At 33.8% G+C, this 24,065-nt stretch overlaps 1 protein-coding gene across 1 annotated transcript in view; it reads right to left on the reverse strand.

Annotated features, from left to right (window-relative positions):
• Positions 1 to 2,562: 2,562 nt before the first annotated feature.
• LOC149548291 (cytochrome b-c1 complex subunit 10, mitochondrial) overlaps positions 2,563 to 24,065 on the reverse strand; it is a 28,517-nt gene continuing 7,014 nt past the window's right edge. Inside the window, exon 2 of the mRNA XM_089792366.1 lies at positions 2,563 to 2,908. Within this exon, the coding sequence (XP_089648492.1) occupies positions 2,843 to 2,908 (66 nt within the window). The 3' untranslated portion in view covers positions 2,563 to 2,842. The remainder of the gene's footprint in view (positions 2,909 to 24,065) is intronic.

Here is a 24,065-nt window from a genome sequence, read left to right on the forward strand (position 1 = left end):
CAACCTACCTAGGTCCAACTAACCCTGAAGCGCAAGTGAATTTGGCAATTCCCATTTATTGGCCAAAGTTGATTGAGGAGTCCATTAGTGAAGTGGAAATACTCTTAGATTTCTGATTTGTGGTTTTTGGAACCAACACATTAGCATCTCTATTAGGAAGTTGTTCATAAAAATATATTTAAAGTTTTAATTTTGATCTCTCAAAGATTTGAATAGTTTAATTTGCCCCATCCAAGTCACACAACCCACAAATTAGTTACTCTATTGAGGAGTCAACAAAATTCAGCATCTCTAGTTGGACAAACTCTATTGGAGAACAAAACTTACAAATTTACCAAAGTCTATTCCCTTGAATGGTGGTTGTCCACTCTACAAACATATTGATACATTTCATGAGCAATAGCTTAATTTGTATAAAGAGAGATAAAGACCCAAGGAGTTTGTCTTTAAAATTAATGCGGGTAAGAAGATAATTTGCATAAAGGGGGTAAAAACTACAAATAAATAACTTCAAAATTGACATAAAATTTTACATTTAGACTAGTCCTAAAATTAAAAAAAGTGATAGATGTAATGCTCCCAAATGGTTTGCAATAAAAATTAAGAGAAAATGCAATATATTCTTTTTAACAACAATATGACAACCAGATTAGATCTTGCTATAACATTAACATCATAGCAAGATTCATCTTATACAATCGACTACAATGATTCACGTCAAGAATAATTAAATATAATATCTAATATCATATATTTTTTAATCAGTTTTCATTATTGCATGTTATAGAAATTATTGTTTATATTTAAATTATAAACATCTATTTTTTACAAATAAATTATTTAAATATAACTATTCTTAGATCATTTATTTATAAGTGTTGCTCTTCTAATTTAACATGACAAATAGATAATTAAACAAACATGTAAGCAAACATTTGTCTCATTATAAGGGAAAGAACCCAATAGTTGAGCACGTCCCAATGATTGTGATAGCAGTTGTTAACACCCACTCTTGTTAATTTAATATTCAACATTTTTTACAAGATTGTAGTAATAGTTGTAACTTTAAAGTTGTTCTTGCTAATGATGACTACCCATAATTGAATGAAATGTGTTTTTCCCAAAATAACAATCATGGTGTGATGCCACATCAGCTGCATGAGTATGGGGGTCTCTAATGCATTATGATTGGTCTCACTTTTTTTGGGCTGCTTTGGACACCTTGGCAAAAAAACATGCTGAAGTGGCATATTTTTTTATGATGTGGCTCTCAAACTTTAGTTATAAGTAGGAGACTCGTCAAGTAAACTACTATCAAAAAATGGGATGATCTAAAAGTTCCACATAAGATTTTGAAAAGTGCGAAGTTAAGGTGCTCTCTCCTCTCCCCTAGATATGACACTCGAATGAAATCTGTACTATTCGTTTTTGTGATAAAAGTGAACGGAAAAAACTGACTGACAAGATTCCAAACGTGGATCATCAACACGAAGCCAAGATTCAGGCCCTTTGGAAGCCGAGTACATCGCACTTATAACTATCAATATGGAATATAGTTCTCAATAAATAGTTATTAAGACAGGCGTAAGAAAGGCGGTATAGGGCGAGTGTATAGATGAATCAAAGTAACCGGCACCCTCGGCTACCTTCCCAAAGGTGTGGGTTGCATTCAATAAGCCTAAACAGGAAGATGATAAAAAAGCACAACAATTTCTAATACGATCAAAGAGGTTCCTGTTCCTGAACTTAAAAAGAAGAGAGGCCTTGAGCTACTTTTGCTCTGATTTCCGAATTCATGATCAACTTGTATTGTTGCCTTCAACGTGATACTGCCAGCTTTCTTGTGCGCTTCTTGCCTCTAGTTAGACCGTCTGTTTATGCATTTCCTTCAATTTTAATTTTTAATGTGTAGGTCCATTTTCCAATAAGGAAAAGACTTTGCAGCAGGGTAATTTAATTAAGGAGATTATACATGCCACATGTAAGTTAAATACTCTGGTAATTGACGATCATTCCCTAAAAATTGTGACTTGTACTAGTACTCTTGGTTTCCAATCTTCCCATCAATTATCCTCTCTTGCAACCTTATTCTTGCTTAGCGCGTAATATTATAAATCATCTGATTTCTGTTATTTTTTGCCTCTTTTTTATAGAAAGTTTTTCAATTTGATAAGCCGCATATACAAGCAATTGTATTTACAGAACACGAAATAATTCTACCTCCAGTTCTGTGTTCGGCGAACTCATCCAACAGACAAGACACCATTCACACGCTTCCTTTCGATATCAAATGAAAAGAACATCTTTATCCATTATTTAGTCTCTGTGTGTTGAAATAGAATGCCAAGAGCCTCAGCTCACTTGCATGCTTGTTACTGAAAGCCCTAAATTTGCAGCTATTGTCCCAGAAAATCACAGGAACACAATCATAAAGTAAATAGATACTTTAGGTTAATTCAGGGGAATGTAATGCAGAATGATTGATTCTTGCAGACTTTCCACAATTTGATCAATGAGTACAAAAATGAAACTATAAAATTCAAAAGTTTTCACAATACAGGAGAAAAATAAGACTGGTAACATTATCCATTAATTAATTGGATAGCAAAAAACAACTCGACTACATCTCATTCATTTCAATGAAATCACATTATTTGTGAGGATTAAAACTCCTTCCTTTGCCTCCCAAAATTATCATCTGAATCGCATTTCAAATAAATGACCATTGCACAGTTCCATCTCGAATTTGTCTCATTAACGAGAAGAATAAAATGAGAAAATAAAGAAAACAGAAGGTTACAAGTTCTCCATTATTCAATACTCCAGAGCCTGGCTGGTATTTCTATGCCTTCTGTTCCTGTTGCTCCTCTGGCTTTCCAGCAAGCTGCTGCTTCAACCAATCAAATGGCTGCAAAATTAAAGAAACTGCTTCAGTTTTATGTACCCAATTGGCATCCAAATGTTTAAAATGCTCACAATCGGGCTTGGAATTTGATGGCCTTAATGGTCATTTTTGCACTTTTGGACCGTATATGACAGTTGAAAAATTATTTAGACTTTAGATTGACATGCTATGACATTTAGTAAAAATTCATTATATACAATGTAGTATTTTACTTTATATTATATTAAAATATTGATGATAAAACATATATTTATTTAGTTATTTAACTTATTTTAAAATGATAGAAATGTTGCTAGTTAAGAATGGTTGATCAGAGCCATTTATTAGATGTCTACAGGAAGAAATTCGTATAAGAGTAAATCTGACACTCGGTAAAAATTCATTATAGACAATGTAGCATTTTACTTTATAATATAAATATATTATATTAATAAATTTATGATAAAACATATATTTATTTAGATATATTAAAATGATAGATAGAAATGTTGCTAGTTAGGAATGGTTGATCAGAGCCAATTATTTTAGACATCTAACTAGAGATACAGGTCTGGATGACTTAATGTAAGCTATAGAGTTCTCATCCAATTATGAATAGAAAACTTTCATTTGTTTACATGGGTTATTACATAGTAACACAGGGGGATGCATCGCGTCCCCCCATTTTTGCCCCACGTCCCGGAGACTTCAACGCATTGAGGACTTGGGGACTCCGTCCCCCCAAACCCAGCAGTGCAACCAGATTCCCCCACTTCCATCAAAGATGCAAGGACATCCCGATGTTGACTATTTGCAGATTCAACTATTTATTTTTAATGTTCAATGTTCCAATTCAATGCAATGCTCTAGTATTTACTCTTTTACATCTTTATATCTTATATTGCAGTACATATTTTCATACCTAACATTTAAAGTACCATATGTATATGTATGTACCCCCCTTGCCGTTCCCCACCACCGTCCCCAAATTGAGGCACCTGTCCCCCCATTCCACCATCCCCCCTCCCCCAGGGTGGTGTAACTATGGTTTATTATGCAAGTACAGTTTGTCTTTTGAGACATTGTTACACGATATATCCAATCAATACCAACAATCCAGTCCAACGAGGAAAATTTTATAACGCCTCCCACCCCATAGGTTGACTTATCATTTTGTATGTCAAGGGTAACATAAACTCATGTTGTTTACTAATATATTGAAATACTATAATCACCCAATGATTGCAAACTATGAAATTTATCACAAAAAAACAGACAATTTTACAGCAGGCAATCATTAAAAACTATTTTGCTTTGGAAACCTGTTTCATAGTTTTTTAATTTCCAAGATAATGTTACAGCAGGCAATCTTAATAACCTATTTTGCTTTGAAAATCTGATTCATAGTTTTTTAATTTCCAAGATGATGTTACAGCGGGCACTCATGAACAACTAGTTTGTTTTGAAAACTAGTGGTCATTAAAGAATGCTGTTAATTCTCATGTTGCTTGTATAAGAACATAAAGACTGCTCCTAGATTGCTCTTGAACATGCCCAGGGATTCCAAAAGTCAAATAGCAATGCTAGTGATGTCCAGGATGAGCTACAACTGTGTCGTGTTGATGTTGCTAGAAGCCAACCTTGCCTAATTAAATGTTGATGTTTACTTATCATATAAATAATGCTGTGCCTTAATAAACCTTTGCTTCTAATCTTTAGGGCAAACTGAAACAAACCATTAAAAATGGGTCGCATAGCAATATAAAAATTAATATCAACAGAAAAAACATGAAAATAACAGCAATGCTTTCTAAAAGAGAAAATTCAATAGAAGCATTTTTAAACACATTGCAGGTGTATAAAAAGAGGGCACCTATCCTCATTTGGAAGAAAGATTTTATTTGACACTTTCGATTTGAAGCATTTGTGTTCAAATTTACAACCAAGGACAAAAACTCTTGGCTATTCAAAGGTTTGTGAGGACAAAACCCATCTCGAAGTTCATTGTTGAAATTGGGGCAAAAATCCTCGTTTGCTTCTCAGGGATGCTCCAATAGAGCATGGATTGGAGCTAATTTTTTCAAGTTTGCATCAAATTCCAGCTTGGCAAATCAATTTACAGATAACTCTACCCGAGGGCATCATAATAGATGGTTTCAGCATTTACTTCTAATTTTAGGAGTCATTAATCATCGACAGCATTTTACATCCTCATCTAGAAGGTTGTATCTGTTATAGGGGTAATCTCGGGTTATTCCAGCTCACAATTACACAGAGAAGGGTGAATGAAGTAGCAGCTCTTGAGAAAATTCAAGGATTTGAAATTCATTGCCAACACTTCACAGTATAAGGTTTTATTTACCAACACCCACCTCACACCATCTTTTAGCAGCAGGTCAAGCATTAGACAATCCACCTATTGCTATTATGTCTACCATATCAGCAAGGAAATAAAAAATCATTGTCACCAGCTTTGCATGCGAAAGAGTGCAATGTCTTTGATACCAATCAAAGAATTTAACAAGTCTAGGCTTCATATACTATTTAGATCTGATCACGAGAACAAATTAGGGTATTCATGACTGATTGGACGCTTGGAGCTGATTGCAGACCTGTCCACACCCAAGATTGAGAGCATACTTCCATACCAGGGGATATGGCCCTTAGCAACAAATGAATCCACTCATCACCAAAGAGGGTTTGATTTCACTCGTCACAGCACCCTCCACAAGTGTTCAGCAATTATACCAGATCTGCAGTATAAAACAGAGTGATTTTTATGCTTGATATTAATATTTGTATGTTTCAGCACATTCAGCCCTTGTTTTGATGCAATGCAACTCAGATCTAATCTAAGGGAATTATTTGAGAGTTGTGTTTCAATTTCCAGTTTATTGTTCTCTTTTATACTTTGTTTAAAATATAGAAAACAATATTAAAAAAAAAATTATATATTTCTAGAAATTCTAGGTAGGGACAACTAGAGAATTATTTGAGAGTTGTGTTTCAATTTCCAGTTTATTGTTCTCTTTTATAATTTGTTTAAAATATAGAAAATAATATTTAAAAAGTTGTATATTTCCAGAAATTCTAGGTAGGGACATCTCAGCGGTATAGCAGCGCAATGGCGAATCATAGAGGATGATCCACAAATTCACAGGGTAGCTTCAGTTGCATTTTAGAATGAATACACAAAACAATGCTTCAAGGATAGCGAACCACAGATGAAAATATGTTTGGAAAACTTTGTGGAAAGAAGGAAGCAAAAAGAAAAGTCAAATTCAGAATCACAAAGCAGCCCTGAGCATGAATGGAAATGGCACAACATACATGTTGAATGTTAAAGTTCTTTGGTGATTGAAGATGTTTTATTGACTTCTAATGAATGCATGTATCAACAAAATAGTGATCAGGTCAATGCAAAAAGGCTGTTACTTGTTGGATGCAAAGAGTTCAAGAGGGAGGAACATTCAATATAGCTTGAATTTCCAATGGGTGAGCCACTGATTGATTTTCAGAGAAATATTGTGGATGGAAATGCATTTCAAGTAAAGATCGAGTCACAAGGATGATAAATTAAGAGTATCTCTACAGTTCCTACTCCAACAAAGGATGTGAGCTCCTGGTTAGCAGCATAACGTATGAAGATGATGATAAAAATTCACAGTGTTGCCTCCTGTGTTACAGCAAAATTATTGTCATCATTGAAGCATGCTGAAATGGTTGATAGAGCAAGTGATGCAACTTGCAGTACAGAGCACATGGGCTCTTTTATTCACGTTATGTAATGTCTATTAAGATAATATCTTATACTTTCTATAATAGTCAACTACTTGTCTGTAGTCCGTCTTTCAGTCTGGATAGGAATAATTCCTATCCCGTCTCTTCTTTCTTCAGTCCAGATAGGAATGTTTCCTATCCTGTCTCTAGTTTTGTTTCTAATTCCGTCTTCAGTCTACGTTGTTTCTTTTAGAAACAACGTCCTTGTAATTCTTTATAAGGAACACATTTGTTCCTCTGATCAATGAATCATCCGGAAATCCGTTAATCTGCCAACTCTTCTTGAATCTTGTAACATGGTATCAAAGACAATTTTCGAAATTATTTTGTGATCCTTGCTTTCTAAAAACCCTAAGCTTTCAACTAGGGTTTTTTTCTGAGGTTTTTTGTTTGAGGTTTTTGTGTCTGAGATTTCGACCAGTCTGCCCTAAAAATTGTGACTTCCAAACACGTTTTTCTGCAACTCCCGTCATCTGCAAAACGCGTGGAAATCGTGGATGATTATCTGCAATCTGCTCCCGTGTTCTGAAACTCGCATTTGTTTTCTACAAACAAAAATGTCTCACGTTTTCTGCAAACAAAAATGTCTCACGTTTTCTGCAAATCGTTTTTTTGGAGCCGAAAAATGCTTGAAAAAATCGGTATTTCGTCTGCTATAATCATTGTTGAAGGGTCATTTTTGTCTATCCAGCCCTTTCGCCTATCTTTGCCAGCATTTCGGGTGTTCGTTTATCCAAATCCGCCATTTTTTTTTTGCAAATCCGACCTCCCTAGTCACCGACTGTTATTCTGCTCGAAACCCTAGTTTTTGACTTCAAAAAAATATTTTGTTTGCAAATTCTTGATGGGTTTTTCGAGAGCTCAACTGGGTTGTCTGTTTTTTTGGGTGCCTCGATTTTTGTGCCTCGATTTTCGAGCCAGCGGATCCAAAAAATGACAGCAGATTCCTTCTGAGTTTTTTGAGCTCTCTTCAAGATCATTCTTTGATTCTTCTGGGTCTTTCGTATTTTTGCCTTGAAAAACGTGCCATGGCATCTCTGACAAATATTCTGCTCGAACATAATTCCAAATTCAATGGTCGCAATTATGGAACCTGGAAGCAGCGCATCATCGCAATCTTCGAATATCGCAACACCGCTCAACTTTTTTGGGTGTTACGCAGCGTCCGACTTCTCCGGGTCCTGATCAAGGCGAAGCTGCATTTTTCGCCTTCTGAATTTGTTTCTGTTTTTCTTGGATTTGTTGATTTTCTCCTCAAAAATCATTTCAAGTTGTCTGTAATACGCAAGGTTGTGTGAGATTCTGGGTTTTACCGTTTTTTCCATAAAAACAAAGTTCTGTAAATGCAACTTATTTTGAGCCATAGCACTCTTCTGGGCAAAGCTTCTTGGTTTCAGCATTCTGTAGATCTAGGGAGGGTCTCAATTATCACAGAATGTTTTGACATCTGTACGTTGACCATTAAGGGAGGGTATTAAGATAATATCTTATACTTTCTATAATAGTCAACTACTTGTCTGTCTGTAGTCCGTCTTTCAGTCTGAATAGGAATGTTTCCTATCCAGTCTCTTTTTTCTTCAATCCAAATAGGAATGTTTCCTATCCTGTCTCTAGTTTTGTTTCTAATTCCGTCTTCAGTCTATGTTGTTTCTTTTAGAAACAACATCCTTGTAATTCTTTATAAGGAACACATTTGTTCCTCTGATCAATGAATCATCCGAAAATCCGTTAATCTGCCAACTCTTCTTGAATCTTGTAACAATGTCTTCAATTAGGATTATTAATGAATATGGGACACTGCAATTCCCTAATTTTGCAATAAAGGTCAATAGAAGATGACTACGTACAAAATGGCATATGCCATTTCTGGTACAACCCTGATCCTTAATAATTGCTTTGAGGGATATAATTGTGGTTTTTGAAGTATTTCTTTGATCCTTGCAATCAATTCCACTTATGGTTTAAACTTAAAGCAATAATCGCTATGTCTGATATGTCAGTATGTTTATGTAATTCTGAAGAAGCAGCTATTGCCGATATGTTCTGTTGCTTTTTGGGGCAAGGTGCTGACTCTAATCTGATAGTTACGTCTATGTCACCAATAATGTCAATATAATTCCCTATATATAGAGCAGAGCTGTAGAGGATATTAAGAGATAAATTCCAAAAAGTTGCTCCCTCAATGAAATGGGAATGAATGCCTTCTTATACTTTAATTTGCAAAAATGGCAACTCTTCATAGATAATGAACCTCCTTTCCCATCATGATCATATTGATTATTTTATACCAGAGTTGCCAAAAACTCCTTTGTCCCTCCTTGGGCGCGTGTATCCCCATATCCAATTTGGAAACGTATCCAATACTGCCCAGATACACGTTGAATATTGTACCCATGTCTGCCTACTAAACTTAATTTTTGAACAGTACCAAATACTATGGGATTTGTTTTTTTTTTAAGATTTGACGTAGATCTTCCCTTTAATGTAATAAAACTATATTAAATCATTTTTTTATAAAAAAATAGTATAAACAAAACCTACACCGAATGTGGAAGACAAATAAAATGATTTTCTATTTCAGCAACCCGTTTTTGGGTTATCTTCTAATGCAACTCAACTATGTTTACATATTGTAAAACGTTAAATTAACTTATAAATATTTATGTAGCATTTATGTGTCGATATTAATTTTGAAGTAATGAAAATCTCCTACAATAACTTAGAAAGCTATGTTAAATACATGTATATGTGTTATTTATTAATATCGTGTCCAGCCGTATCCATATTGGGGACCTAAAAAAATGGCCATATCCATACCCAATACTGTATCTTTATTTGTATCCATATCCGTATCCATGCAACTTTGTTTTATACTGCCAAATTGTTCAATAGTCTTGACTATATAGCTTCCTTCATTCTTAACTATGTCTCTTTAATTGATTTATTTAGTAATATTGATTAGTTTTGTATTGACTGGCATCTTCCAGTGGATACAAAACTAATGATCTAATGATCTAGTTTTGTATTCCCTTCCATTGTGTATTTCATGCTTAATGTCTACAGTTTTGGTTGTAGTCAAATAACTGTCTCTGTTTTTACATTCTCTTAGAGTATTTTATAAACACTTAAACACTTGTCAATGTGTACACACTCCTCAATCACTCTAGTTCAGCATCTCAAATGCTTCTATCTTGCACATGACGAGAGGAAACTGGTAAAGATTGTGGTTGTGATGCTAAATATATGGTGCCACACAGATATATAAATGATCTAATTGTTGTGAACGTTGAGCATTCAAATCTCTGAATTGTATTATGATGTCTGTTTGCTTCACTGGTAATAATGTTTATGGTTGCACAAATCACAGACCACCATTGATATCGACGAATATAGCTACCCAAATTTGAGCCAAGGAATGATGTGGCAGTATGTATGGTGGAAACCAATGTGATCACTTGTATCTGCTCTCTTATCTTTCATGGATCTCGCATAACAATGCCAGCTGTATATGTCATGTCTTTAGTTCTTGAATTCGATCTATTGGGAATATGATGTTCCTTTGTTACATTTGCTGATTAGGTACATGAGTATTCACTAATCGTATTATCTTTTTCCAAAACGGTTTATCACTATCACCATGTATAGTGATATCATTATATGTATTTTATATATTCTCAATGTTTGTATTTATTGTTTATTGTTTCTTTGGTCGTTGCTTTCCTTAACTTTAAACAAACTCCTATTTCCAATATTTGATCACAGCGTTTTAATAATAAAAATGTCTTGTAATTCAGGTTACTTACATACGTAAAAGGATCAATCCATTAACGTTATTCGATCATTACATTACATTTAAATTCCAATTATAAGTTATTATAATTAATTAATTAATTTACTTATTTTTATTTATTTAATATTATTTATTTATACTATTTATATTTTATTATTAAATTTGATTTCAGGAAAAGGGGACATCATTATTTATTTAAATTTATAATTGCTTTTGCATATCAGATCCAAAACCTTTTGAGGGTCAAAGTGGATAGATGATCCAATATCATTATTGAGTTCTTCAACTCTTGCATCTGGATTGTAAGTTTATGACAGACCATATCGGGTTGGTTTTGTATCCTAAGCACATTTTGAAGGATCAATGTTCACATTCAAGATCACTCCAAAAAGCTAAGCGAACAAGATCATGGTGCTGGCTGAATGAGGATAGTCACCATGGTATGCTCAGCATGGGGTAGCAATCAAAATAAATGGTAATTGAATGTTCGTGATTATTTGACTAAGCAAGGTATGGTAATGTGTGAGTCAAGCTACATACAGGCTTGCCCCTTTTGAGTAGGTGATAGTCAGCTCAAGCAGAATGAGATGTTACAAAATGGCTTCACCCTTCCTTGGATCTTTAAGGCACAAATTCTAACACTTGCAAGTGGGTTCAAAATACGTGATAATTTTCTAAATCATAGATCTAAGTGAGATATCTTTGTTTGGTGGTTATAACTGGCCTAGTATGGACCACAATTGCATGGTACTTGAATTTTCAAGATTACAATTCAGTAGAGTATCATCGTGAGTTAACGCATGGTGTTCCTATTAAGAGTTAAGAGGCAGACAAGATGGTTGATTTTTAGAGTAATAATGTGGATGTACATGCATCTCAAGGAATTATTTTGAATCACATGGATGATACATTGAGAGAATCTCTCCAATTCCTACTCCAAAAAAGGAGTGTGTGTTCCTTGTTGGCAGCCTAAGGTATGAAGATGATCAAATTTCAGATCTGTTGCCTCTTATGTTACAACAAAACTATTGTCATAATGGGAAGCATGCTAAAACGATTGATAGAGCAAGGGATACAACTTGCAGTATGGAGTGCATGGACTCTTTGATTGAAGTTTATACTTGTTTCCACGTGTCGATCCACATAACACTTTGTGGGAAGAGGATAGTGGCATTAATATCACTATTGAGTTCTTCATCTCTTGCAATTGGGTTGAAAAAGTTGGAAATGTATATTAAGGAACTCATCTCTTGCATTTGGGTTGAAAAAGTTGGAAATATATATTAAGTTGCATGCTGTCATTGATGTTAAACATTGCGTTCTGGAGGTATCTGTGGTTGCTCAAACACTGTGGTCCGGAAGTCTGCTACCTACTGAAGTAAGCTTGTATACTAAACCTTTGGTATAGTGGAAGACATATACTTATCCTGTGATCATGTGAAGATGATGCTGTTTAACATTGCTTCAGTGTTGCAAGTCTTTATCCAATAGTCTATGTGGTCTCAATGTTTGTGGTTCAGTAAACAAAGAAATGCAGTTTTACAATTGCAGTTAATGGTGCTTCATTTGTGCTTTTTGAAAGGTCTCTGCTCCAAAAATTGGGGTTGAAGTTCTGCTGATACTTATGCAAATAGATTCAGACTTTGGTCTTGGTTGTGGCATTCACTGACGATCCGAAAATCGTTTGTGGTAATCTGCAAACTATGCAACCAGTATTGCAATTTTGTTCGGTTGTTGTCCTCATCCTGGTTGCAGTTAATGGTGCTTCGTTTGTGCTTTTTGAAAGGTCTCTGCTCCAAAAATTGGGGTTGAAGTTCTGCTGATACTTATGCAAATAGATTCAGACTTTGGTCTTGGTTGTGGCGTTCACTGACGATCCGAAAATTGTTTGTGGTGATCTGCAAACTATGTGACCAGTATTGCAATTTTGTTCGGTTGTTGTCCTCATCCTGGTCCAAAAATGTAACTTCTAACAAGGATTGTTGGCATGTGCCAGTGCTTCTGATGTGGTGTGTGGAGGTCTAGATAAAGTTGGCATGTTTGGTGATTCATTGGCTAGTGTGTTTCTACACATTTGAGATAGTGTGCTTGTGATCCCTCTCTCCTAGAGCGATCATGCTTCTTCATTTAGCTCTAGGTTATGTATTTAATGATTATCTTGTATCCAGACGGGTCCATGCTATATGGGGTCATGCATTTAATGTTCATCTCTTATCCGGTTGCGTCCATTCTATGTTTAGGTCCAGATACTTCTAGCATGGGACTTTATTGCATTTTGTCGTTGCCTTGACTGACTTGTAACTTATATTGTAATATCCCTTTGACATAGCCGATCTCGTTGTAATCTCCAATGGATCTTGTATTTAAGTACACTCTAAGCTTCGGAAAAATGCATGGCGTAAAGCAAGTGGATAGTGTGTGAACCTGTGAAGATCTATAGTCACCATAGGTCAGTGATAGTGGCAGAGAAGAAAAGGCAGAAACAGTGTACTGCTAACGTTCACAGCATTGTGCAAGTCAACTGCATTATCAGGAGAATCTCTGTTTATCCTTGTAAAGGGTTGTATGCATCTTATCCTTGAGACAGTGAGTCTTGAGTGCACAAGTTAGTTGCTGTGTATTGCTACTTTGGCAGTGAGCCTCTGTTTGCAAGTTCAGAGCAGTATGCTCCTATTTGTATTCATTGTCGTAGTGACAGTGGGCCTCTACCTCCAAGCCAGGAGCAGTGAGCTCCTACCATCTTTTGTACTCAGACTATATACATCATACATGTCATGTCCCCATTTTTTTGGTGACAGTTCGATTTAATTAATTTAATTAATCTGGTTGTCCAAAATAATGCATATTTTATAAGGACGACTAATTAATTATTTTAATTAAATAAATAAAAGATATTAAGTTAATTATTTATAAAGTTATCAAATAAATAAATATTAAAAGATAACTTTATATTTAATTAATTTAATAAAGTGATTTGGATCATAAAATATTTAATAAAGTCACTTAAGAGATAAGATCGAAAATGTTCTAGAAGTCTCTGAAGAAGATGGAGAGAAAAGAATAAATAGGCACCCCGGGGCTCCATTCGAATCAGGCAGTTGTTTATCTCTCTTTTGATTTCAGATTGTGATTCAATCACGGGTGCATTGTGGAACCTAAGGTTTCTGCAATTGTCACAGTTGGCCATTGAGAACGATAACTCTCAATTGGTACGCAATTTTGAGGGTGTGAAATATCATCCGAATTATTGCAGATTGGAGGTGACGTTACAGTCATTTCATCAGGGGCAGAATCTGTGGCCTAAGGCCAAAATTTTGATGGGTCATCTTGAGAATTGATTTTTAGGTTCTAAGCTGTTCGCAAAGGTTTGGAGTTCAGCATTTTATCCAAGCAGGATCTGCAGCATTTAATTTGGATTGTCGAAGTGACAGGCAAGACTCCAAATGTTAAATCGAAATTTATTATGAGGCAGAAATCTTTACAACTTGTGTGTTAGTGTGGAATCAGTAAACGCACAAGAGTCGGATTAGTCACCCGATTTTTGAGATCAGAGGGCAGAGGCGCATTTGGTGTTTCCAACCGGCATCGATTTCCTTCGCAACCAGTTGTCTCGATTTCCATTTGCATATCGCGATTTGATCCAACATTATTACATTCGGAACACCAAATTAAGGAGAAGAAATCGTATCAGTCCAAAGATATCGATCTCAGTTCAAGGTTATTACTTAGCCGTCTGTATGAATCCGTGGGTGAAATTTGTCTCAATAACAAGCGATCTTGATCAAGTGTTGATGTATTTATGACTTTCGATTTATGTAAGCCGAAACGCGTCGGACTGAAGGGGTTAGCGGAGCCAGTCATTAACAGGAGCAGATTTGCATCACTGCAGAGAACGGAGTTATCACAGAGAATAAATAACAACTTCATTTGCCCTTGCGTCCAAGCAACGGGTTAAGAGGAGCAGGTCGGATTAGATCAGAGGTCTCAATCCGACCCTTATTCAGTCTAAATCGCAGGGTTTAGCATACGTTTGGAGTGATGAACAGGTCATTATCAACCATTGTGGGCGACGGGTTAAGGCTTCAGAGCTAGGTCGAGAGGCAGCTCGGATCAATCCATATTCACCGCAGGGAAACATGGAATCCAAGGTCTGCATTACAGGAGGTCCGGAAGTTCATCATAGCTGACCATATTGCATGCGGGTGCATTATTTATATCAGTCGGATTCAGGTTGGACATTATTCGAAGTGGTGACAATTATATTATAAAACGCACCAGTCTAGCAAAAATTGGTAGGCAGGCAAACTCAATAGTATATGCAGCATCAGCTATATATTCAGAGTGTGGAGGACAGATCAAGCGAAAGACCTAAATCATCATTCCGGAAACTCACGGTAGCAGCGATACCAGGTTCTTGATGTTATTTGGCTGTCTATGTACAGACTCTGTTATTTATTTCAATTGGATTATTATGTGAAGACTAGTTATTCCCAACGAATTTGTAATAGATCTGTCAATAAAAAAATAAATTTTCTTGAATATTGTTGGCACTACCATTGTCCATTGCAGTCAGCTTATTTGGTGAATTATTTGAGACATTACACTCTTAACCATTTAACAGTTGCATGCTTAGCTTTGACAAAATTCATAGTATAATATTTTCCATAAGTGCAGTACAGACTACCAGACAGGTGTTTGACAAATTGTTTTAAGACTAAGCATTGGGTTTTTAGTAACCTTTATAGTAAGGGTCATTTCAATACATCAGTAGATTATTCTTTGCACTGAGGTTTTTCCTAACTTGGGTTTTCTACGTATAAAATTTGAGTGTTTATGAGTTATTGATTTTGCTCATTACTTGCTCATTGCTTCATGTGGTGACTATTAAAGCTAGTGAGTGAAATTTTGCTTATTACTTTTAAAATCAGATTAGGATTTCAAACAGAACTTGATAAGAACTCATAGTACATTACAACTAACTTAGTGGTGAAGGAAACACATATAGGGGTGCTCTCCACTAATTCCCCAACCTGAGGGTCCCCTCCTCATTTCCCCAGTATACTCCACCATTTGCAGGGATGGAGTTGTATTCGGACAAAGGATTGTGTGAATTGCAGTTGGTTGCTACTGTTGGGGATTTTTCAGCTGTTATATGCTAATTTCCAGTTTTTGTGTTGCTGATTTTTGCGAGTTTTCAATATAAAAGATGCTGCACCATTTTTGAGCTTCTGATTTAAGATCTGTTATCAGTCATATTCAGCTACCAGTTTGCAGATTATTAGAACCATTTCCTGGACCATCTGTTTGTAAAGAGTCTCAAGCATCAGAATTGCAGAAAACAATTGTTACAATGTAAAAGTGATATCAGAATTTAAACTCTTCAACTTTAACAACATAAAAGTGGCATTTGTGTGTATAATTTGAAGATGATGTAAACTAATGAAATGTGTAAAATTGGATGAAGTTTATGTCTGTAATTTTTTTTTAAAAAATTGAGTGAAAACTTTATTTATTTTTGAATTTTTAAAATCTATTTTTTATTTTTATTTAAATGCTGAAAATATAGAGTTTTTTTCCCGTCAAACAAATATATGCAAATGTTCATATTTTGGTCTAATTATGGAATATGTTAGAGTTGACATGTATACCTAGCACACCAAAAAAAGAAAAATTGAAATTTAGCTAATATTTTTCAAATTATAGCCGGTCAAAGTCATCAGAAATTTACAGTTTTTTTCTCCCGTCAAAATTTTTCCATCAACTCTATATTTTTTTTTTTAAATTCCATATTCTTGAAGAGGACTCTCTCCTCCAGTGTAGCATTAAAAAATAATAATTTTTTAACATGATTAACTATTTTTTTCCTATTTTTGAATAGACATCTTCTTGAATCTTAAAATAGCTACTTATAAAATTTTCAAATTATAACATATTATCCATAATCAAAATTAAAAAAAAATTATATGCTCATAGTCTTGACTCCAAGACCTACAAAATTATATTTTTAGTTTTAAAAAAAAATTCAATTTAGTAAGTCAAATTGGCCTTCAAAGTGAGATGTTTGCAGAAGTTCTTATTTTTGCTTGTGTGGCTGCCACCTAAGATGCCACATAAACAGTTATGGCCAAAACACTTTCGGCTGAAATGGTTTCAGCCAAAACCCCTATCGGCCTATCAAACCGCCAGCCATTAGTTTAGTTGTTTCATGTATAAAATAAATTAGTTTGGTTGTTTCATGTATAAAATAAGATTTGTGTTTTCTTTTTTTTAATAAATATAGAAAACAGCGAAAAATAGAAGAGCATTTTTGGAAGACAACGATTTTTGAAGTCATTTTCAGCAACTATTTCGCGGATTTAATCAAAATTGCAAATGATCAAATATTTTTAAAGTGGTTTTTTCCCATCTACTTATTTTTATTTTTATGTATTCTAAATTAAAGCATTAGCTGGTATTTAGCGTTCAAAATCTAAATTAATTTTTTTGTTTCTATAGATTAAAGTATTCAATGGGCAGTAAAAAGAAAAAATCAAGGAAATATGATAGAATAAGAGATGACAAAATGAAAGGTCATACAAAACATAACCAAAACCAACCTACTGAAATTCTTGAACAGGATGAGATTCATGAAGAGAAAGCAAGTAATGAAGAGGAAGAAATTGAAAGTTCTACAGATAGAAACAAATTAGAAAGCATAACAAATTTGATGGATTTGGTTGAAGAACTACTTTTTAATCAAATTCCATCTAAAGATATGATAAATGATAACACTATTAGAAAGCATTGTCAGAACATGTGGGATGAATATTTCAAAGATAAAAGCATATTTGGACAGGCATAATTATTTGTCAAGTTATTTAGGAGAAAAAATATGAGACTTGTTTTTGACTTGTTGGGTGTTAACAACAAGAAAAACCATACGCAAAATATTAATAAAACAATAGTTGAAAACTTGCAAAATGCTTATAACAAAATTGACAACACAACTCGAGGAGGTGATTTGAGTAATGCACGAAGAACATTGATGACTACTATATCTAGTAGAAAATTGACACATAGAAAACAAGTACGTGCAATTTCTGATGTACTACATATATCTAGAAGAACTATTCAAAGATACATCAAGAGAAGAAATATGCTAGAGGATAACATTGAGAATAACTAGGTGAATATTTGTAGAGTTCCTCGAAAAGACAGAATTTCTAAAGATGTGAAAAGACAAGTTATTGAATTTTGGACCACACATTCTCGTGTTTCTTCCAACAGACGTGATACTATACAAATTAAAGATCAAGAGACAAGGGCCAAAATGGAACATCTAAAACATTTCATAGATATAACTCAAAGTGAATTATTTCAAACATTCAAGCAAGAATTTTCAAATGTCAGAGAATGTTTGAGAGTTTGCATCCTTCCTTTGTACGCATAAATAAGATGCATGAAACTTGTTGTCGAAATCATGTTGAATTTGGTCTACACTTGCAATCATATAAAAAAAGTTATGGCAGTACTTAATCCTAATTTGGTCATCCCTAGCAATACAACACAATTTGTGAAGTCCATATTATGTGATAAATTAGAGGATTCAAATGAGTTCATAGTGCAATGCATCAAATATGAGTGTGAAGATTGTGGAGATTTACGCAAATTTTCTGAAATGCAAATTGAAAATATTAATGAATCGACACCAGTTTCATGGATGAGATATGAATATAAGACATACCAAAATAAGACAGGAGATGAATCCAAAAAAAATGTATTGAAGGAGAGTGAATTGCGTTACAATGAGTTTATGACCAAGTTTCGTCCATTGATATATCCACATATCCAACATTGTCATGGTGCACAATGGCAAGCTAAACAGTTTCGTGATTCCAAAAATTGTTTTCCACTTGGTTGTATACTTTCAGTTGTAGATTTTTCTGAGAATTATACATTTGCACCTCAAACAGAGCTTCAAGGGCAATATTATCATTCTGAACAAGTTGCAAAATTTGTGCAAATGACCTATAGACATGCACAATTTGAGGTGGATGAGATAGAAAAGTTGGATGAAAATGAACGCATCATCATCAAAGAGTTTCATTTCTATATTAGTGATGATAGAGGTCATGATAGGAGTTATGTGGCTCATTGTTTTGCAATGTTCTCTGAAGATCTTAGAAATCATGGAAGAAATGTTTTAGAGCACTGGATTTGGTTTGATGGATGTGCAGGTTAGCATACACGAACTTACACATTTATTTAATTTTATTTTAACTTATATTTATTTGTACATGCCTATTTCTATTTGATACATGTACACAGATAATTGTAGATACTTATCATGTTTCATGTTCACAAGACAATTCAAGTCTGCAAAAGCATTTAATTGATTAGCAATGCAACATGCTAGAACCAATGTTAGGTTTTTATGGAATTTCTTTGAAAGTGGACACAGAAAAGGGGAACGTGATGGAGCAAGAGCATGTATAAAGCGTACACTTCGACAACATGCACTAGCAGGTAAATATGCATTTAATGTGCATGTTTAATACTAGTAGCATATGTTTTAAATTATATATATGCATGTTGTATGTACATACAGGGAATAGGATAGAGAGTGCAAATCAAATTGTTGAATGGTGCAAAGTTCATTTTGCTACTCAAGATACTGAATACAATAAGCATTACTTTTGGGAAGTGAAAGGTGCACTAAATTATATTTATTTTTAATATATTTTTCAAATTCTTGAGTTTTTTATTAAATATTTATTTTGACATATGACAATTACTTTTTGCATTTGTAACAGATATAGATTATTCTAATCCTTACAATTATATATATGCATGTTGTATGTACATACAAGGAATAGGATAGAGAATGCAAATCAAATTGTTGAATGCTGCAAAAAGTATTTGTAAGGATTAGATTGATCTATATCTATTACATATACAAAAAGTAACTATCATATTTCAAAATAAATATCTAATAGAAAACTCAAAATTTTGAAAAATACATTAAAAATAAATATAACTTAGTTCACCTTTCACTTCCCAAAAGTAACGCTTATTGTATTCAGTATCTCAAGTAGCAAAATGAACTTTGCAACATTCAACAATTTGATTTGCACTCTCTATCCTATTCCCTCTATGTACATACAACATGCACATATATAATTTAGTATATATGCTACTAGTATTACACATGCACATTAAATGCATATTTACCCGCAAGTTCATGTTGTCGAAGCGCATGCTTTATACATGCTCTTGCTCCATCATGCTCCCCTTTTCCGTGTCCACTTTCAAAGAAATTCCATAAAAACCTAATATTGGTTCTAGCATGTTGCATTGCTAACCAATTAAATGTTTTTGCAAATTTGAATTGTCTTGTGAACATGAAACATGATAGGTATCTACAATTATCTGTGTACATGTATCAAATCAAAATAGGCATGTACAAATAAATATAAGTTAAAATAAAGTTAAATAAATGTGTAAGTCTGTGTATACTAACCTGCACATCCATCAGACCAAATCTAGTGCTCTAAAACATTTGTTCCACAATTTCTAAGATCTTCAAAGAACACTGCAAAGTAATGAGCCACATAAATCCTATCATGAACTCTATCATCACTAATATAAAAATGAACCTCTTTGATGATGATGTGTTCATTTTCATCCAATCTTTCTATCTCATCCACCTCAAATTGTGCATGTCTATAGGTCACTTGCACAAATATTGCAACTTGTTCAGAATGATAACATTGCCCTTGAAACTCTGTTTGAGGTGCAAATGTATAATTCTCAGAAAAATCTAAAACTGAAGGCATATAATCAGGTGGAAAACAATTTTTCAAATCACGAAACTATTTAGCTTGCCATCGTGCACCATTACAATGTTGGATATGTGAATATATCGATAGACGGAACTTGGTCATAAACTCATCATAATGCAATTCACTCTCCTTCAATACATTTTTTTTGGATTCATCTCCTGTCTTATTTTGATATGTCTCATATTCATATCTCATCCATGAAACTGGTGTCGATTCATTAATATTCTCAATTTGCATTTTAGAAAATTTGCGTAAATCTCCACAATCTTCACACTGTTTTTTTATACATTGCGCTTTGAACTCATTTGAATCTTCTAAGATATCACATAATATGGACTTCACAAACTGTGTTGTACTGCTAGGGATAACCAAATTAGGATCAAGTACTGCCATAACTTTTTTATATGATTGCAAGTGTAGACCAAATTCAACATGATTTCGACAACAAGTTTCACACATCTATTTATGCATACAAAGAAAGGATGCAAACTCTCAAATATTCTCTGACATATTTTGACATTTGAAAATTCTTGCTTGAATGATTGAAATAATTCACTTTGAGTTATATCTATGAAATGTTTTGGATGTTCAATTTTGGCCCCTGTCTCTTGATTTTTAATTTGTATAATATCACGTCTATTGGAAGAAACATGAGAATGTGTGGTCCAAAATTCAATAACTATTGGAAGAAACATGAGAATGTGTGGTCCAAAATTCAATAACTTGTTTTTTCACATCTTCAAAAATTTTGTCTTTTCAAGGAACTCTACAAATATTCACCCAGTTATTCTCAATGTTATCCTCTAGCATATTTCTCCTCTTGATGTGTCTCTGAATAGTTCTTCTAGATATATGTAGTACATCAGAAATTGCATGTATCTGTTTTCTACGTGTCAATTTTCTACTAGATATAGTAGTCATCAATGCTCTACATGCATTACTCAAATCACCTCCTCGAGTTGTGTTGTCAATTTTGTTATAAGCATTTTGCAAGTTTTCAACAATTGTTTCATTAATATTATGCGCATGGTTTTTCCTGTTATCAACACCCAACAACTCCAAAATAGATCTCATATCTTTTCTCCTAAATAACTTGACAAATAATTGTGCCTGTCCAAATATACTTAATCTTTGAAATATTCATCCCACATGTTTTGACAATGCTTTCTAATAGTGTTATCATTTATCATATCTTTAGATGGAATTTGGTTAAAAAGTAGTTCCTCATCCAAATCCATCAAATTTGTTATGCCTTCTAATTTGTTTCTATCAGTAGAACTGACAATTTTTTCCTCTTCATTACTTTCATTCTTTTCACGAATCTCATCTTATTCAAGAATTTCAGTAGGTTGGTTTTGGTTACGTTCTGTATGACTTTTCATTTTGTCATCTCTTATTCTATCATATTTCCTTGATCTTTTCTTTTTACTACCCATTGAATACTTTAATCTATAGAAACAAAAGAAAAATTAGATTTTGAACACTAAATACCAGCTAATGCTTCAATTTAGAATACATAAAAATAAAAATAAGTAGACGGGAAAAAACACCTTAAAAATATTCGATCCTTTGCAATTTTGATTAAATCCACAAAATAGTTGCTGAAAATGGCTTCAAACATCGTTGTCTTCTGAAAATGCTCTTCTATTTTTGGCTGTTTTCTATATATATTAAAAAAAAAAGAAAACACAAATCTTATTTTATACATGAAACAGCCAAACTATCTGCTGGCGGTTTGATGGGCCAACAGGGGTTTCAGCCAAAACCATTTCAGCCGAAAGTGTTTCGGCCGTAACTATTTATGTGGCATCCTAGGTGGCAGCCACACAAGCAAAAATAAGAACTTCTACAAACATCTCAATTTGAAGGCCAATTTGACTTACTAAATTGAATTTTTTTTTAAAGCTAAAAATATAGTTTTGTAGGTCTCAGAGTCAAGATTATAATCATATAAATTTTTTATTATTTTGATTATGGATAATATGTTATAATTTGAAAATATTACAAGTATTTTAAGATTTAGGAAAATGTCTATTCAAAAATAAGAAAAAAATAGTAAATCATGTTCAAAAATTATTATTTTTTAATGCTGCACTAGAGGAAAGAGTCCTCTTCAAGAATATGTAATTTGTTTTAAAAAATATGTAGATTTGATAGAAAAAGTTTGACGGGAGATAAAAAGGTCAATTTCTGATGGCTTTGACTTTGACCAATTATAACTTGAAAAATATTAGCCGAATTTCAATTTTTCTTTTTTGGTGCACTAGGTATACATGTCAACTCTAACACATTCCATAATCAAACCAAAATATGAACATTTGCATATATTTGTTTAACGGGAAAAAAACTCTATATTTTTAGCATTTTTTTAAAATTAAAAACTACACTTTAAAAATTCAAAAAAAAAAATAATTTCATTCAATTTTTTTTAAAAAATTACAGACATAAACTTCATCCAATTTTACACATTTCATTAGTTACATCATCTTCAAATTCTAAATACAAATGCCACTTTTATGCCGTTAAAGTTGAAGAGTTTAAATTCTGATATCACTACTGTTTTTTACCGAAGTCTGGAATGAATTTTGGCTATTGCAACTTTCTTGCAGCTTGTATGCAAGCTAATTGATACAAACAATTGCCAAATTCAATCAATAGTACAGTGGAAAGACATAGTAGAACTCAAGGGAGTTATCAGCATGTTCATTTTGACATCAAAGTTAGCAACAAAAATGTGGTTTAAAATTCATGGAGTCTTTGGTCTTGTGGTTGCTTGAAGATATCCTCCAGAAAGGAGAGGCAAGAATCATCTCTCATCAGATCAAAGAGGAACATGTCTTGGGTTGGCTACTAACTTCATTAATCATGGTGTTGTCTTCAGTCTTGTGGTTGCTTGAAGATATTCTCAAGCAAGGAGAAGAAAGAACCATCTGTCATCATGTCAGAGGAACATGTTGTGGGTTGGCTACTAACTTTCATTAATCAACATCAAAGGTGTGGAAGTATAATCCTAGACGGTTGTATTTATAATGTTGGGAGTCATGCACATTACTCTTGGGAAAATCGTTTGAGGCAATCAAAGTTCATAGATTCCACAACACCGTGATTGATCATAGTCATAGCTAATGGTTGTTGTCAATGCCAAGGATCTTACCACTATCGGGCTACAACCACCTTACCACCAAATGCTGAACTTGGACCCTCTTCTTCAAATGCAAATGATCTCAGACACTAGGCTACCTACATAAATGGCAAACAACAACGAGTTCAGATGCCTCTACTTTAGATGTAGATGTGCAGATGACTCTATTTCAGACGCCAATGATTTCAAACGCCAGATGCCGAATGATTTCCAATGCCACAACTCACAATAGACGATGGCAAATGATTTCCAAGCTATGGTAGACAATTTACCTTGCCATCCTTTAGAAACGATCTTCAGAAGAAAGCATTTTGAGCAAACAAAGGTTCATTTTAAAGTTTTTTTAAGCTGAAAACCCTAAAAAATGACGTAATGAAATATATTCTCTGCAAAAAGACAGACAGAATGATTTCGTATGAATTTTTTGCTGAATTTAACAAATATCTTTCATTTTTTATAAGTTCGCCAAAATTCAGACCTGAAGCTGAAAATTCTGCAAACCCTGTGACTTAGGAAGGACATTACTACATTTGTCATCAAAGTTTGCAACTAATTGAGGGCAAGGCAGACTGTCATGTCCCCTATTTTGCATTAAAATAATTAATTAATAATAATAAAGTTCTGGCGTAACAATTATGGGCGACCTAA

This window comes from Cupressus sempervirens, chromosome 7, assembly GCF_028749045.1.
Source record: "Cupressus sempervirens isolate cs-2001-9-10 chromosome 7, ASM2874904v1, whole genome shotgun sequence".
Lineage (NCBI taxonomy): Eukaryota > Viridiplantae > Streptophyta > Pinopsida > Cupressales > Cupressaceae > Cupressus > Cupressus sempervirens.